The sequence below is a fragment of the Erpetoichthys calabaricus genome, chromosome 7, assembly GCF_900747795.2.
Source record: "Erpetoichthys calabaricus chromosome 7, fErpCal1.3, whole genome shotgun sequence".
Lineage (NCBI taxonomy): Eukaryota > Metazoa > Chordata > Cladistia > Polypteriformes > Polypteridae > Erpetoichthys > Erpetoichthys calabaricus.
In genome coordinates, this window is record NC_041400.2 from 170,837,314 (window position 1) to 170,856,198 (window position 18,885).

The 18,885-nt window shown below is 37.9% G+C and overlaps 1 protein-coding gene across 2 annotated transcripts in view; it reads left to right on the forward strand.

Moving 5' to 3' along the window:
• The window catches only part of scamp1 (secretory carrier membrane protein 1), a 118,086-nt gene extending 105,074 nt beyond the window's left edge, over nt 1-13,012 (forward strand). For both annotated transcript variants that reach the window (XM_028805709.2, XM_028805708.2), the window contains 2 exons: nt 5,749-5,866; nt 7,713-13,012. In XM_028805709.2, the coding sequence (XP_028661542.2) occupies nt 5,749-5,866; nt 7,713-7,865 (271 nt within the window). In that variant the 3' untranslated portion in view covers nt 7,866-13,012. The remainder of the gene's footprint in view (nt 1-5,748; nt 5,867-7,712) is intronic.
• Nucleotides 13,013-18,885: the final 5,873 nt, after the last annotated feature.

An 18,885-nucleotide genomic window follows, 5' to 3' on the forward strand; every position in this document is an offset into this window, starting at 1 on the left:
TCACATAAATGTTGGTGAGGCATATATCAGGGCAGTGGTGTACACCATTTCTAAAGTTGTGAGAGTTCCCAGGTTCCCACAGTGGCCTCAATAAATGTGAAATGGAAGACGTTTGAAATACCAGGACTCTTCCTAGAGTTAACCATCTGGCCAGACAAAGTAACTGGTGCAAGATGAGCCTTGTTCAGGGAGGTGAGCAAGCACAACATGGTCATTGTAACAGAGCTTCATATGTCCCCTTCTGAGATGAGAGAGAACTTAACAGAAGGACAAACATCCCGAGCAGCAGTTCATCAATCAGGTGTTTATAGCAGAGAGTCTAGATGGAAGCCACTCTTCAGTAAAAGGCATATGACAGCCTGCTTGGAGTTTGCCTAACGACATTTTAAAGACTGAAAGCATAAGGGAAAAAAGATTCTCTGGTTTGAAGACAAATATTGAACTCTTTGGGCAGAACACCATGTACTATTTCCTGTGAAGATCAGGCACTGCGCATCACTTGCCTAATACCACTCTTACAGTCAAGCATAATGATGGCAGCTTCTGAGTGTCAGGGACAGAGAGATTGGTCATAATTGATGGAGTGAAGAATGCAACAAAGTACAGAGAGGTCTATGAAGAAATCCTGCTCCAGAGTTCAAGTTACTGCAGAATAGGGAAATGGTTCAGCTTTAAGCACAGTGACCCAGAGCATACAGCCAAGGCTAACCTGGAGTGTCATCAAGACATGTCCCTGTCAGTTCTTGAGTGGCACAGCCAAAGCCTAGACTTAAATCCCAAAGAACATATGTGGAGAGACCTGAACATGGCAGTTTACTGGTGGTTCCCATCCAATCCATCTAATGCTTGATGTGTAGTCCTGGAGTTTTGTTTAATTGTAAGTCATGTTCACCTTCATTTATTTTGCTGTAGCATTTGAAACATTTACTTAGACTTCAAAACTCTATGTTCAAGGATCTCATTGAATCATCCCAATAGTATAAGTGCACTGAGCTCATGACTTGCTCCTACCTAGGAGTTTGTATTTCGTAAAGATTCATTGTTTTATCTGTGTCACACATTGAATATAGTATACATGCAGCCTACAGAACTATAGTCCATTCAAAGCAGTGAACTTTATCTTCTCATGTCTAAGATCCTATTTATCATGCCAGAGCCTCAGTTATTATTACAATTAATAAAACAAGCGTTCAAATAAAAATATGTTTTAAGGAATATGCTGTGAATTGCTTGGTCTCCATTTTTGTTTAGTTAAACTCTAAAATGTGTCCAAATCAGTAAAGTTGTGTTCTGTTTTAACTGTAACAGTTTTGATATGATCTCTAACAGTATACTGTATGTGAACATGTTCAGATCTCTAAAATATAAGCATAAAAATTTCCCTGTTCTGACTTCAACCTCCAAGACATCCTAAACCTTCACCCACATTGTTTACCTACAAAATTTGAAATAACCTCTGCCGGTGTTGATGATTATGTTTTTAGATAAGTTTTTTCTTTTTTTTTTAACTGCATTTTATTCAAATCATCTGCCCATACAAAGTAATCTTATCAAACACAATAAAACTAAAAATATACTTTTGCCTGCACTGTATTACTGCCTCTTTTGAAGATTCTTTTGAAGGCTCAAAACCCCAGGGGTCTTTTTCACCTCCTTCAGCATTGTATACAGTGATCCCTCGCTATATCGCGCTTCGCCTTTCGCGGCTTCACTCCATCGCGGATTTTATATGTAAGCATATTTAAATATATATCGCGGATTTTTTGCTGGTTCGCGGATTTCTGCGGACAATGGGTCTTTTAATTTCTGGTACATGCTTCCTCAGTTGGTTTGCCCAGTTGATTTCATACAAGGGACGCTATTGGCAGATGGCTGAGAAGCTAGATTGCTTACTTTTCTCTCTCTCTTGCGCTGACTTTCTCTGATCCTGACGTATGGGGATTGAGCAGGGGGGCTGTTCGCACACCTAGACGATACGGACGCTCGTCTAAAAATGCTGAAAGATTATCTTCATGTTGCTATCTTTTGTGCAGCTGCTTCCTGAAACGACATGCTGCACGGTGCTTCGCATACTTAAAAGCTCGAAGGGCACGTATTGATTTTTGACTGAAAAACAAACTCTGTCTCTCTCTATCTCTCTCTCTCTCCCTGCTCCTGACGGAGGGGGTGTGAGCTGCCGCCTTCAACAGCTTTGTGCCGCGGTGCTTCGCATACTTAAAAGCCAAACAGCCCTATTGATTTGTTTGCTAGAGATTGTTTTCTCTATCTATGTGACATTCTGTGCTCCTGACACGCACTCCTTTGAAGAGGAAGATATGTTTGCATTCTTTTAATTGTGAGACAGAACTGTCATCTCTGTCTTGTCATGGAGCACAGTTTAAACTTTTGAAAAAGAGACAAATGTTTGTTTGCAGTGTTTGAATAACGTTCCTGTCTCTCTACAACCTCCTGTGTTTCTGCGCAAATCTGTGACCCAAGCATGACAATATAAAAATAAACCATATAAACATATGGTTTCTACTTCGCGATTTTCTTATTTCGCGGGTGGCTGTGGAACGCAACCCCCGCGATGGAGGAGGGATTACTGTACTGCACTTTTGTTGTGATCTTCACAAGACGCTCACTCCTGGGGAGAGCAGCCACAGTGCTGAATTTCCTACATTTGTAGACTGTTTGTCTTACTGTGGACTGATTGTCACTGTGGCCTTTAGAAATGTTTTTGTAGCATTCTCTAACAATTAAAGTAGTCACTTAAGTTTTTAAAACAAACAGTAAGAATTTGCTGCAAAAAATATTTTGGGAAAAATTAATAAATAGACAAATGAATGTATTGATTCAATGTCACTGTTATGACATTGCCAGTATTTGGGGAATAGCAAAAACTATTAAAATATAAACCAGTAAATGGTACACAAGTGAAATATGTATGTAATAACTTAGTTTGTAAATATAGCTGTAAAAGTAAAAACATCATTGATTAGTTGAAGAAATATGGTTCTTGCAGTGATTAGCACTGCTTCTTCACAGTTTGAGAAGCCCAAGGATAGGCTTGTGACTTTTGATTATGTCTCTGGGTTGGGAAAGTAAACCATATTTAATGCAAATGAAACACACACATCCGTTTAAGGATCAGCAGAAATGTATATTAGCAGACTGTGCTGGAATGATTTCACTATGAAAGAGCAGCCGTTTGCTTTACACGTATGTGTAGGCATGCGCACTTCATGTCTCCTGAAGTATGTGGATGCTCTAAACCCAATTCTGTGTAATTTTTTTTTAAATATTAAAAAGTATAAATCAGATATTTTTTTCTGAGTGACAAAGCATTAGTCTTTTTTCTTTCAATTTATTTAAAGAGAACAATGGTAGCGCTGCTGCCTCGCAGTTAGGAGACCCGGGTTCGCTTCCCGGGTCCTGGCTCCAGCAGACCCCTGTGACCCTGTGTTCGGATTCAGCGGGTTTGAAAATGGATGGATGGATGGACATTCCTTTATTAATGTTATGGAAGATTATCCCTGAAAGTGCATCCTGGCAATTTTTTCTCTTCTTTTTTTCACAACTTGTTTCCCAAAACACTAGTCTGTCGACACTTTGCCTCAGGCAAGCATTACCAGCACATCAGCTAATCAATCAGTCATGTGGTTTGGGAGAGGGGTCAGTGAAACAGTATTGTGGGCAAGTCTAAAGTGAATACTAATTGGATTAAGAGTTGTTGAAAATCTAGTACTCTTAGCAGCACATTTATCAACAACATTGTCCAACTGCAAGAAGAAAAGGTAACATCCATTAAAATGCTTTTAATCATTTTTATTTTTAAACAAGGATTGAAACTTCAAAATGTAAACATGATAACCGTCAAGGAAACACAGAACCACACATCCCATCAATTTTCTAATCCACTTTATCCAATACAGGATAACAAAATAATTACTTCAACTAAAATATATTTATTTTCATCTGTCTCACTATTTTCTGATGGGGCATAATGACATAAAAATTTACAAGGAAAGCCTATCGAAGCATTCATTATGAATAATGTGTAAGATTTTGCTTATACTTCACTGCGATGTTGGCCGTGTGCTACAGCATCAACTCATTATCGCGTTCACACAAAAACAAGAGTCACTGCCACTTGTACACTGGAAGGTTTAGAAATGCATGTGGCGGGGTAGTGGCCTGTTTTAAATATGTCTGCTTTTTTTGGGTGTTAATACAGTTTCCTGGCAAGTCTGAAAGATTACAATACTGTCTCTTGTGTATATTCATGTGCTTTATCTTTAACTGTTGTTCTGTTCTGACTTAAATTGTTACTGTTATCAAATCCTTGTTTGATTATATCAAAACTTTATACACATTATATGAATAATGCTAACTATTGAGTTTGCTTACTGTTTTTACAGAAAAAAGTTAGATTAATTATTATCAGCCTCACTTTTCTCTAAAAACCCTACTGGAAAGTATCTAATGATGTGTGATGGTGAGTTTTCACAATGGATAACTCAGAAAAGTCCCTCAACTCGGGAACACCAATTATCATTGTCTTTCTCACACTAAAGATTAAAAAAAAAAATCTAACAACAGGCTGCATAACAATCTGGTTCGGCACTTGATCTGCTTAAGACCACAAAGTACTACAAGGGATAGAGAAGTTGGCTAAAGATTGCACTGGCACACAGCTTCCTTCTGTTCAGGACATGTATAAAACACATGCTACAAAATAAAGGCCAATAGAATGATAAACACCTCGGCCACAGTCAATTTACCCTGTCCTCTGTTCTGACAACCTATAAAGGACCACTAGCATTAAGTTCTAATAATAACTTCTTGGACAGCTTTTTTTTAATCCACAAATCATAACGCTGGTCATACTGACAACTGTGTGTTTCTTGGATATGTAGGCTGATGTTTAATATATGGTGTCTGTTTTCACCATTTTTGTATTCATTACCTGTTGTGCATATTGTGCTACTGTCACTCATGTGTTGGAGACATGCAATTAGGAATTTCATTGTGCTATGTAAATATGGCAGTAGCTTAGAACTTAAACTCAAACAGACAAGCAGCATCTCCTGAAGAGCTTGATTTCATAAAAATATCTGAATGACTAATAGCAATGAAGTGTGTGTCTTTTTTTAATTGCTTACAAGAAATTGTGAATTATTTTTAATATAATCAATTATTATTATTTTTTTTATTATCAGATTTCTTATCTTTATTATTATAGTTTGGATTGTAGCCTTTTAAAGGTCATTTTGATATCAAATCATCTTATGCATCTTTTGCCTAGTCTCTTCAACTTATAGAAATACTTATGTTTAATGAAGTTAACTAAGTTAAATTTATTGCTTCAGTAGTTTGAATTTGTTATACTGAAAGTGCTTTTTTCCCTTAGACTGGCATAAAGCATGTTTTTCCTTATATAAAATGGCCCAGAAATAATTTCTAATGTCCAGTAGAAAGTAACCTAAACACAGGCGTACTCTGGCATAACACTGAAGTCCTTTGCTTCTCCTCATGTTATTCACCAATACTTCAACCTTCATTGAAACAGAATTGTTAATCTTTCACTTGTTATGAACAGAAGTATTCTTTAAGTGGTCTTTCAGCGCTAAGCTGGTTTTTGAAGATACTTAAACTGATAACAGTGTATAAACATACTATCATATTGTAATCGACAGAACAAGTCATAGAGTACATGTTGCAGTGGTATTATGTTTTCATTTTACTTTTTTGTCTTTTTATTTTCAGTGGCTGGATTTCTGCACTTACATGCCTTAACAGTAGCATTCCTGTTGGTATAATAATGATTTCAATTGCAGCCATGTTCACAGGCTCAGCAGTGATCTCATTAATTATGTTCAAAAAGGTAAGAAGGCAGCTAATTAATTTCTTGTTAAACTATGAGTGTGTTTACATGTACATACAAAACCGCGATAAAGTGAGTAACCCTTATAAGGCAGAAACCTGATTTCTTAAAAACCTCCGTTTAAAAATACAAGTCCACTAATGGAGTTTTACCTTGGCAAAACTATCTGATGTCATTAAACTGTACAAAAAAGAATTAAGACATCATCAGCCGCTGTTTTTCCAAAAACAAGCATGGGGCCTTTGTCTCCTGGATAACTTCACTTTTAAAAGTAACTTAGACTGATTACTTATCAAAAAAAAAAAATGAAATGTTTTATATATGTTTTAAATTTTTTTTTTTTTAATATTTTGCTTTTAGTCTTGCTTGTTTTAACTGTACAGCGCTTCAGTCAGTTGTAATGCTGTGTTTTTAAGCGCTTAACAAATAAAAATGGTATGGTATGGTATGGTATATAGTTATGTATTATAAAATGTACTGTGTTAAAAACAGAAGCATTTCTTTTTCTTCTTTTGTATAAAAAAATGCACATTTGATTGGCCAGCATTTCCTAAGCCCATATATGACTATTCATAAAACTGACCAGAATCACAGCACAAATGGTAATTTTCTTGTGTTTTATAAATAAGTTTAGTCCTTCATGTGCTGTGTGGTAATTAACATCCATGCCCTTTTTACATTCTTGACTTGAGTCACCAATGACTCGTTGTATGAACACCGGCCACTGTGCCACCCAGTCACACTGTCTCAACATATCTATAGCAGACAGCTTATTAATATGCTTCTATTACTGGAATTGCATGCAGCACACTCTTTTTTGCTTGGCTGTGAGATTGAACCCTGCAAAGGAGCAGTGTACCTGTATGTTTGCTGCTTCTCTTGCAGCTAGTGCTGTTGAGATAATAATAACGCTGGTATTTTTACTTCAATAAGATAAGTATTGTGTTAGGTTACTCAGCACTTTAAAAATTAATTACTTTAATTAATCACTACTTTATTTAATTACTCATTATTTTAATTACTCATTACTTTAAAATGTAATTAGTAATGCATGTTACTTTAAACGTGTTACACACAAAACTGCTCCTGTGTTTGCGCTGCAGTGTACGGTCAGCTCATCAACATAAATGTATCGATTTGTGAAATATTGACACATATTATTTCAACCAGGAGAAGGACTAATGCAACCTTCCAAACATTTGATTCAAGAAATAAGTCTTTATTGATGCTTCCACTGTTTTCTACCCATGGCTGTTGGGAGCGTGTACTAAACAAACACATAGGCAGTGTACCAGAGTGCAGCAGACATTCACAGCTATGAATTCCTTAACTATAACCCAGTTACATGGTAAAATAACTGTTACTCCCAGAGAAATTAATGCATTTTAGCCCAGCCTCTCAGAGGCCAATATCTCTGTTTCTCTAATCAGAATAAGGGAATGCATGTCATTTTTGAAACTGGGTTTCTGCAAATAAACCGGGTTATCAAAGTGCATGTAAACGCAGTCAGTGTGTTTATGAAATTAACTTATGTTTACTTTACAAGATAAAATGTTAGCTATGGGAGTATTCAGTATGTACATTTTTGTAGTAGTCTATAATTCTCAGGTTATTAAAGCGTTGTAATTCCTCTGTTTCTGCTGTGAATGGTTCTGTAAAAATACGTCCTGGCTTTTCTGCAGTGCATTTAAATTACTTTGACTCTCCAGCATTGTACATTTTGTAGTAGTTTTAAAAGCCAAAATCCTCAAATAAGCATAAATGGAATTATAGAATGTGTTATGTTTCTTATTCAGGTAATTTTTAAAAATGTAAAAATTGACCTATTAAAACACTTATTTTGTAGGTGCATGGACTGTACAGAACTACTGGAGCAAGTTTTGAGAAAGCACAGCAAGAGTTTGCTACAGGAGTTATGGCAAACAAAACCGTGCAGACAGCTGCAGCCAATGCAGCTTCTTCTGCTGCCCGCACAGCTTTCAAGGGTGATCAGATCTAAGGAGACAAAAGACCTTCCTTCTCATTTACTTTTCTCACTACATTGTTCACACCATGTTTGTATTCCACTTACCAATACTTGACTTTACTCTCATTTATTTAATGTACTCTTGTAATTGACTGGATTTGTCCATTTCACACAGCATGTATGTGAAGTTCCTCTAGGCACCCCAAAAACCTGATATGTGCATGGGCTGTAAACGAAGACTACTTCCCCAGCGCTATCTTGAACAGAATTGTCTAGATTGTTCCCTTCAGATGCTGGTAGCAATAACTCAAAAATAAATCAGGATGATTGATGGCACAAATTCTTAATCCTAATATTAAAAGTGTGCTGCTTCGGCTTTCTACTCAACAGCCTGTTCAATGACTTAGTGGGCTGCTCTGTAGCAAAATGAGGCTGCATTTATAAATATTTGGCTCATTTTTTCTCTAGGTGACTGTTACATTTTATGGCCATGGGAGGGCAGTGTTCTGCAGAAAATGAATGTTTGTTTTCCTGTTATGACCCCAAACACAACATATTTTAAAATTATACTTGCTACTGTGCTGTTAATCTAAAAGTATAAAGATAGTATGCCCATTTACTCTCTGCATTGGCATGAGTATTTGTGAAAGATCAGTATTGGTTATTTTTGTTTATAAAATATTTCATTGTTCTTTAAAAACTGGTGACAATGAAAATTAAATCAAAAACAAAATCGGAGAAGCTAAATATATTAAAGTATGCATTTTCATTAATTTTGAATACTTACAAAACCATCAAAGTTCAGAGAGTTGTTTTAAGATTTTGTTTAGGTACTTTTTTAAGTGTATAAACTAATATATGTTTTGTAAATTTAGAGGTTTGTAAATTTATTAGGTACAGTGGAACCCTGTTTATTTTTCTGAAATTCATTTTTTAGATGTCTGATACTTATTTTATGCACTGCCGTTTGAGGCACTGAGGTCATTTTTAGAGTATTGCTGCTGACATGCTTTGTTTTTAAGCCAGGTAAAAATCACAGTTAAGGTATATTGTGTTATGCTAAAACAGACAAAGGGGCGCTAATGGTAAATAACAGTTTTAATCTGTGAAACTGTAATGAGAGTCCTTGCTTTTTGAGTTTGTTGTACATGGAAATTAGTGACACAGCAATCTAACGGTGAGATAAAATTGAGGGAGTGTTACAGCACTTTATCTAAAAGCTAAAAATTAGGATTAGCTAGTCAGTGGTCAACTATAACATTTATTGTACTATCAATACTGCTTTTAGCAACGAGATTTTACTTTTAATGAAAACATGTGCCACCAAAACAGCATGCAGTCAAAATGGAAAAGTCAGCAAAATACAGAAATTGGATCGGCTTGGAATAAAATCAATATCCCATCAAAAGTTTTATATTAATGACCTTCCATTCTCCTCAATGACAGAAGGCTTTACTCCCAGCTTGATCTGAGTTTACATTTCTTTTTTTTTTATTGTTTTCTTTTAAATCCTGAAGACATTAGTGAAGCCTGTGGACCAAGATATAGTGAGTGGTCACAGTTGTAATGGATACCTTCCTGTGTATACTGAAATAAATATCAGAAGGTAAGCAAGAGTGAAGTTAAAATGAAGATTGCAGAGTTGCAGAAATATCTTTAGGTCATCGTTACAAAAGCGATGGAGATGTGAGACTTACCCTTAACACTTGGGTGATTTTTCCAGTAAAGTGTATTTCATGACCATTTTCTCACCTACAATAGAAGGATTGATTGACATCTGTGTGCACAAGTCAAATCAAAAAGATCTCCTTAAAGTAATACCAAAATATTACAAAAACTGCTTGATTTACACAAACTGTTGAGTCTGTTAAACTGCTGTGAAGTTGTGGTGAATATTTTCTGAACAAAAGGTGTGAATTTTGTACTTTGCTCTCTGACCTTAACTTTAATGCTGACCATTCAGTTTTTCTTTTATTTTGACCAACTTTATAAACAAGGTTCTACTGTACATAAAATCCTTTGAACTGATAATGTTGAGATAAAGAGATTTAATTTTTAATGCTTCAAAAATCAGTTTTTGTAACACATTAGTCCCACAGTTTGAAGTCTCTAGAAATACATCATTCTCAACACTTGCTCCTCTGCTCTTGATTCATTTATTATTTTCCCGTTAATGGGGAGGTCGGCAGAGTACCTTGTGTCATTGTGCTATTTTTCAATAATTTGTTTTGAAATTCAAGAACACTAAGAAATTTCCTTGGCATCTAGAAAGCAATTAAAAAGTAACCTGACTTTAGACCTAATTCACAATGCTTAAAAATATTGCAGTGTTTTCTTTTGGATCATAGACTTGTATTTTCTTTATTAAAGTAACAAAAAGTCATTCTTGGGGGAGAATCCTAAGACTAAATTATTATTAATTTAGCACATTTTGCCTTTTTCACAGCAAGATCTTCACTCCTAGTCAAATTCTCTAAAGCAGTTCTCTCTGTGTCACAACCATCACCCCTGAGCCCAAGATATTTTGTCCATAATAACATGTACAGTACAAGTACGAAAGACATCATCATGAATGGAGAGATGGATTGGTGGTCTGTTTTCCTTAACTCTTTATCTAAAATAGTATGCTCATTAAAAGCATTGGTTTACCTTCTCAACTGTTCTTTGTCTGTGGGTTTGAACCCTGATTTGTTTGCTCGTGTTCACTGTTGTGTTCAGTGAACAAGGCAGTTTTTGTTTGTTGCTGCCAGTTCTTATGTTTTAATGCATTGTAGCATTATGTGAACAAACAAAAATAGTCTTTTCTAAATGATCCTCTTTAACTGTGTATATATTCATATTTAAGTAAATAATACAAATCAATGATCAGCTACATTTTGAAACTATTCCAGCCTTTTCATAATGAAAACTCACTAAAGAGGTATTTAACTGCTACTACTCAGGTGATATATTTCAATGCATGTGTAATTACCTGAAATACTTAACAGGGCTTTGTGTGTTTTATTTATTCTAAAATACACACGAGTACAAACCTAGAGCATAGGAAGACTTTCACTGTTCAGCCGGCTTGTTGGTAGGCATAGATTGTTTAGCTATGTTTTTGCTACGTGAACTGCGTGGCATTTTATGGTAGATACGAGCAAGCATTCAGTTTTGCAGTTAGAATAAATCATTGTATGTGCACACTTTTAGGCCCTTTGTTGAATTTGGCTTGTTTTTGTTTTAAGTTTGAAAAGTAATTTAATTGAGACGTGTGAACTTTAGAAACATTGAATGGAGAAATTCTCTTTTAATCATACATAGGTTTATTTATTCTTGATTTAGAATGATTTGATATCCTTGTGCATTTACAAGTATTGTTGTTTCTACACCCAAAATGTTACATAATTATCCAGGAAAGGAAAACATTTTCCGGTGTTCCCTTTATTTCTGCATGGCTCTTTGTTTAGTTATCTGTTGCCACCGATGATAACGGTGTATAGTGTAAGAATTAAATTAAGATATTTTTTTGTCTGCAGACTAACCCAGAAAGGCAGACACAGTGTTTTTAAAGGTGTTACACCAACAAACGTTATGTGATCACAGGCTAACCTGCAGCCTTCCATTGTAGTCTACTGTGTATGAACTGCCTTTGATTGATGGAGGTACTGTGGTGTAGCTGGTGAACATTATATGTACAGACCTAATATTGTAGCTATAGGTTATCTGTACTAATTCTAAATACATCTTAATAGTTAAACGAAAAGCTTAATGTTTCCCTACTTTAAAGCTCTTGTACTCCATTCCAGGGGCTTACCGTTCAGAGGATCACATGTGAATGACCACAAGAACCTCCTTTAAATTTTGGCCTGTGTTTATCTATTTACTACATTAAACAGATGTCATTTTTATAACAACTTAATGACATAGAGCTGCTTCCAGATATGTGTGCTCCAGGACCATTACACGAGGGCTCTATCTTAATCTCATCATTGAAAATGAGTCCACCGGTAAGATGTCATTTTGTGTTGTTTTTTTCAGTACGTCTTTGGTGGACTTTTCATTTCTCCACATGGGAGGGACTTTTTGTTTATCTCAACTCCATTAGTATGCTATTAGGCAGAGGAGTGGGTGCCAGGTCAGTGCTTTTTCCTCAGCTTTTTACTTCTTTAAATTTCAAAATTACATAAATTGAAGCATTGTGATAAAAAATACTCTTAAGATATTTTCAAGTCCAATTCGGTCATGTTGTGGATCCAGCCTCATATCTGTATTTAAGTTTTGGTGTGGATAAGTGAATGCTTTGCTCTCTTTCTCCAATGTGCCCGATAGCATTGATAGCATTTCTCCGGGTGCCCGATAGCATTGACACTTTGTCTAGGATCTAGGTGGTTGTGCTCCGATCATTCTTGAATGTCCTAAGTGCTTCATTCCAAGAAAAGTGCCTCTTGTGCACCCTCAGTTAGCCCTCTTTTCTAACTTTTTGAACCTGGTTTTAATGTATAGGACATCTTGGCTGCAGGCAAACATTTATTTTAAACATTTATGTTCAATCGTTCATTTGATTTTCATTTTTATTTTACTACGAAAGGCTGTGGAATGTTTGAGTTTTTTTTGCAATTTTTTTTTCATGAAAAACATAATTAAGTTTCCAACACATTCTTTTCCTAAGTCTAAATGTGTCACTAAATTTCCTTTCCAGTCAGGTTTCTGTATTAATCTGAAAAGGGGATTTTCTTTTATTTTCTAAATACTAACACATGACATCTGAATGTGTTTTTTTTTTCTGCAGTATTTTGGTTTTGTAATCATTGGATTAACAAGTGATGATGCAAATTGAATACTTGAGGTTGAGGCAATGTGAGTTTGTTCGTTTATGCGTGTTGATTTGAACTATGATTGTTGGTTATATTTTGAAAGAAACTGTGCAGCTTATACACTGTAAGTCAATGAAGCCTAGTTAGAGGTGGGCCCATGAGGACACCTTTGTAGAATCCGAGGGATATTTGTATATTTTGTATAAAACAAAAATAACAAATGGTCTACCATTGTTGAGTTTCATTGTACTGTACAAATGCACTCTGTCCCTCTTATGTTGCATGTCAAGTAGTTTGAGTTTTGTATATTTATTGTATAAACAAAAGTCTCAAATAAAAAAGGAAAAAAGAAGCAGCAGCCCGTGGTTTCACATTTTGCAACTAGTAGCTGCTGTTGAGTCCTCTTTTGCTGTATTTGGATTCTCATTCATCCTTTTAAACACCTTTTTTCCCTCAGTGTTGTCCTATTTAGTGTTGCAGGGAGCCAGTACCTGCACCAGCAGCTATCCTTGCAAAGCAGGAGATGGCCGTGGCCAAGGTGCCAGTGCATTGCAGGGGACCACAGAGGATGGTGGTCCTCAAGTGCAGGACAGCGGGCTCACTGTACCTGCAGGTTTAGAATTGATTTTTTTTCTTAACTGTTCTCATTGTTTAATTAGCTGGTCTTTGTTCTTTTCATATTCTGTATTCAGAAAAGTTCAGAATGAGGTTTACATTTATAAGAATTTTAGAAATATTTTTATTTTTGCTGTAGCTTTAAATGCATGTTTTTCTTTTGTAGTTTTCCTTTTGCTTGGTCTTTTTTTCTGGGCAGTTTGCTTTTCATAGGACACTGTATAAGAAGCGGAGTGGACAGCCGGCAAACAAGACTGAAGAGCGAAAGGCTGCAGCGGCCTCCTTGTCAGACTGACGAGTGTGTTTATAAGAAAAGAACTGCTTAAAGAATGAGAACTCCCAGAGAATTGGAATGAAAATCATAAAGATAACGAAGAAAATATGAAAAACCAAGGTAAAAATAACCCCACATTATTCTCATATAAGGATAAATGTTAGCATTAATGTACAGTCCTTAGGGGAATGGCAATTATACCCTCCTTCAATTCTGTTATTTTATTCATCAGGGTTGAAATCACAATTGTGCTGTCATCACTAACTTTTGTAAACAGTAGATTTTAATATGTTGTGATTTTTAATTGCTTTTTTTTTCTTTTTCAAAAAGTAAGCAAACATGCAGAAACCTACAGCATTAACTTGAAGTAAACATTTTCTATTGGAATTTATCAGTCTCTCACATTGTATTGAAGACATTTTGTCCCATCCTTCTTTATAACTAGAATCAGGAAGCATCAGAGGGAACCTACAAAACTGGATCTCAAATTGGTTAAGCAGCAGCAGACAGAGTACAGATTATAGGAGAATATGCCACATGGAGGGAGGTCATAAGTTGATTTCCTTGGGGTTTGTCCTGGGACTGCTACTTTTTGTGATTTATAATATTGATACATTGATTCTGATATAGTTAGCATACTTGGGAAATTTGGAGATGACACTAAAACTGGTGGAATAGCATGCACTGAGAAGGCAGCAAAAACAATTCAAGAGAACTTGGGCAAACTTCAGAACTAGGTGAACACTAAATACAAGATGGGGTCACTGCCCTTCAGGAAGGAACCTCTGAAAAGTATTTAGGGGTTTATATTGACACATTTTCATTGTCTAAGCCAGGGGTAGGCAACGTCGGTCCTGGAGTGCCACAGTATGTGCAGGTTTTTGTTCCAACCCAGTTCCTTAACGAGAACTCAATTATTGCTGATGAAGCACATATTGCTTAAGTGACATTTTAATGCTTCATTTTAGTGGTCTCGCTTGTTAAGGTTCTCCAACCTTAATTGCTTATTTCAATCTTAAACTGCTGCATTCAGTGTTTTAATTGCTCCTTGTTAGCAATAAGATGTAAAAGACAAAGCAGCCAGCAGTTCTCCAGCTAGCTTTTTTCCAATTACATCTGTGTGTGTTCATCATGCACTGTTTGATTTAATAAAACACTTAATAGAAAAATGTGACAGACTGAAAATGATCTGTTTTAGGCTTCAAATCATTTGGATGATATCCTTGGAAAGGAAAAAAATCTACGATATAAAAGCCTTACATTGTACAGACTAACAAGCCATAAAATTAAATAAGGTCTGAGATTGGCAATGATTGGTTTCTAATTAAGCAATTGGGTTGAATGAAAACCTGTAGCCACTGCGGCTGACCAGGACCGACATTGCTTACCCCTGTTTTACATCTTATTGCTAATAAGGAGCAATTAAAACACTGAATGCAGCAGTTTAAGATTGAAATAAGCAATTAAGGTTGGAGAACCTTAACAAGCGAGACCACTAAAATGAAGCATTAAAATGTCACTTAAGCAATATGTGCTTCATCAGCAATAATTGAGTTCTCGTTAAGGAACTGGGTTGGAACAAAAACCTGCACATACTGTGGCACTCCAGGACCGACGTTGCCTACCCCTGGTCTAAGCAATGCACAGAAGCAATTTAAAAGACAAATAAAATGTCAGACTATATCATTAAAACTACTGGATATGTATGACGACTAAAACTCTTGAATCTTGGAACAGAAATTGAGGGATGTTCTCAGTCTATACATTGCACCAGTGAGAACACATCTGGAGTATTGTGTGCAGTTCTGGCCACCATACTACAGGAAAATCATAGCATTTAAACTGTACAGAGGAGAGTGACCTCATTCATTCCAGAATTTAAGGATATGTCACAGTCGCAGAGACTTGGAGAAAGGTTTTGTTTCGAACAAAGGAGACCGCATGTGGACCTAATCCAGGTCTTCAAAATTCGCAAAGGCATTGATCCAGCTGATCCAGCCGAACTCTGTCAAATAAACGGTGAATTGCATACTTGAGGACAGGTCAGGTCAGGTGGGCGAGCACGCACTGATACAGTGTGTTGCCACACCTACCACACAACAAAACCGTTAAGGATCCTGGTTGGCAAACCCCAGGCATACACATGGTCCAGCCCCACCCCCTGGAAATGACCATCTATCTGCCACAACCAGGTGTTACATGGACCTGGTCCAGCCACTCAGGTCCTAACAATGAGGATCCTGTGAGCCAGATCACCCTTGGGGAATTGTGCTACATAGCCGTAGTGCCGTAACTGGTGCTCCCTCACAATACAGGTAATGTGCCTCATTTGTGAGCAACCACTTGTTCGATACAAAGTCAACCCAGCGGAACCCAAGGATTCTCTGAAGAGACACAGTACCAAAGGAGTCCAGTCTTCATCTCAGGTCACTGCATAGTGTACATGTCTCACAGCCAATACAGCAAAACAGGAAGACCTCTGGAGCCTCATGTATAAATGGTGTGTACGCCTGTTTCCACACTTACTTCGAGATATATAAAAACTAAACTTGCCGTAAAGCCACGCACATTTTCACAGCAGCTGCACACTGTGCCTGCTTAAGTTTGTTTGGTTTTGCAAACTGGCGGCACCCAGCGTCAACTCAGTGCTACTGTTTCTGTGGTTGGCTTTTCATTTTTAGATTCTATGATGCGGGTTTTATCAAATTTTATTTTATCAGTTCTACACCCTTAGCAGAGTCCTGGAGGGTGCATGGGAGTTTGCCCAACCAGTCTACATGTGTTTTGTGGATTTGGAAAAGGCGTTCGACCGTGTCCCTCGGGGAATCCTGTGGGGGATGCTCCGGGAGTATGGGGTACCAGACCCCCTGATAAGGGCTTTTCGGTCCCTGTACAACTTGTGTCAGAGCTTGGTCCGCATTGCCGGCAGTAAGTCGAACCCATTTCCAGTGAGAGTTGGACTCCACCAGGGCTGCTATTTGTCACCGATTCTGTTCATAACTTTTATGGACAGAATTTCTAGGCACAGCCAGGGTGTTGAGGGAGTTTAGTGGACTCAGGATTGGGTCACTGCTTTTTGCAGATAATGTTGTCCTGTTTGCTTCATCAGGCCGTGATCTTCAGCTCTCTCTGGATCGGTTTGCAGCTGAGTGTGAAGCGGCTGGGATGGGAATCAGCACCTCCAAATCCGAGACCATGGTCCTCAGCCGGAAAAGGGTGGAGTGCCCTCTCAGGGTTGGGAGCGAGATCCTGCCTCAAGTGGAGGAGTTCAAGTATCTCGGGATCTTGTTCACGAGTGAGGGAAGAATGGAGCGCGAGATCAACAGGCGGATCGGTGCAGCGTCCTCAGTGATGCGGGCTCTGCATCAGTCTGTCGTGGTGAAAAAGGAGCTGAGCCGTAAGGCAAAGCTCTCCATTTACCAGTCGATCTATGTTCCTACCCTCACCTATGGTCATGAGCTATGGGTAGTGACCGAAAGAATGAGATTGCAAATACAAGTGGCTGAAATTAGTTTCCTCCGCAGGGTGTCTGGGCTCTCCCTTAAAGATAGGGTGAGAAGCTCAGTCATCTGGGAGGGGCTCAGAGTAGAGCTGCTGCTCCTCCGCATCGAGAGGAATCAGATGAGGTGGCTCGGGCATCTGATCAGAAGAGGTGAGCTGTTCCAGGCACGTCCAACCGGGAGGAGGCCCCGGGGAAGACCCAGGACACGCTAGAGGGACTATGTCTCCCGGCTGGCCTGGGAACGCCTTGGGATTCTCCCAGAAGAGCTAGAAGAAGTGGCCGCGGAGAGGGAAGTCTGGGTATCTCTGCTCAAGCTGCTGCCCCCGCGACCCGACCTCGGATAAGCGGAAGTGAATGGATGGATGGGTTTTATCAAATACACCAAAATTAATTGCATATTGTTTACAAATGTAATTCACTTGATTGCTATCATTCTGTAACAATATAATGGTGCACAGAATGGCCAAACTCTTCCAACTACCATGGCTGCTTTAGTGTTGTTAGAAGACTTGGCAAATGGAAGAATTAGAAGAGTACATATTTGTAGATGATGATGACTGGCTTCTAAGTCAATGCCGATTTCCAAGACCTGCCTCCTCTTGGCGCTGTGTGCTGAACTGGCACCAGCTTTACAAAGGCAGACTTTAAGGAATTGTGCTCCTTTGCAATTTCTGTCTACTCTCGGGTTTTAGCCACAGGAGCTTTTCAACATGAATGTGCTGAGTTATGGGGTATTTCTCATCACTGAGTTGTGCCATGTTAGCCATATAGAATGGTATTATCCGCTTGTCATTCAGATATATAAGATTTCTTTACACTACGGTTGAACTGGTAAACATCAAAGAGCAATTTGCAGCAAGTCTGGTTTTCCAAATATAATCAGGGCGGTCAACTGCACGCACATTTCTGTTGCAAACACACCAGACAAGTTAAATCAACCAGGAATAAATCAAAAGAATGAGCTCATTTTACATCATATTGTAGCACTGCCACATAAAGATAATGTTTTCTGCTGTCGATCGGGTGTTGTGGGGAACATTCTTACAGCCAGAGATTGACAGCGGTGCCCCAGAGGTGGAACTTCTGGTTTTACTGTTTTTTTCGGGGAGTAATTTGCGTAAAGCGCGCTGTTTTAAAGAGAGAAGAGGAGGAGGAGGAAAAAAGAAAAAAAGCATCAGATAATTAAAAAACAGATCAGCTACTGTACTGGCCATGTAAGAAGTCTAGGAGCTCCTACAGTCCTCTCAGAAGGTGGAAGGTCTTCTTTTGATCGGGGAATCGAACGTTCCGCTAATTCCTACGAACTCGGGTGAGGTATTTCAAAGGACTTACTATATTGTATCATGGCGCAAGACTGTTATGTCTTTTATGACGAAGAGGTGATTGTGCTAGTAGTCCGCAATTTTCAGGACTCCTTGTTTGGCCTGCCGGAAGTTGTGGGGCTGAACAGTGGACAAATGTGGATCTATTTATCATCTCTGGAAGGGGAACTGTGGGAATGAATATTGTTATTGTATATATGTATGTATATATTTGTGGCCCTGCAATATAAGGGTTATTTAGGGTTGGGGGGGGGGGTACATGTGTAAGGGATTGTATTTTTTTTGTTGTTTATTTGATGTAATATGATGATAGATATTGACTATAGTTTTTGTGGGCTATAAATGCATTGGTATTAAGGGACTGTTTTGTGTAGAATAAAGGGTATACGGGAAATTTATTGGGGTGTAATATTTGCCTGTCCTTTTATCATCTGCCGTCACCTAGGACAGATTAGTGGTAGCAATCGTCTCATGTTAGCGCTCGAGACGAATTGTTACAATATATAGCAGGAATGCCTATAAAAATGACTGCTCCGCATAGTTG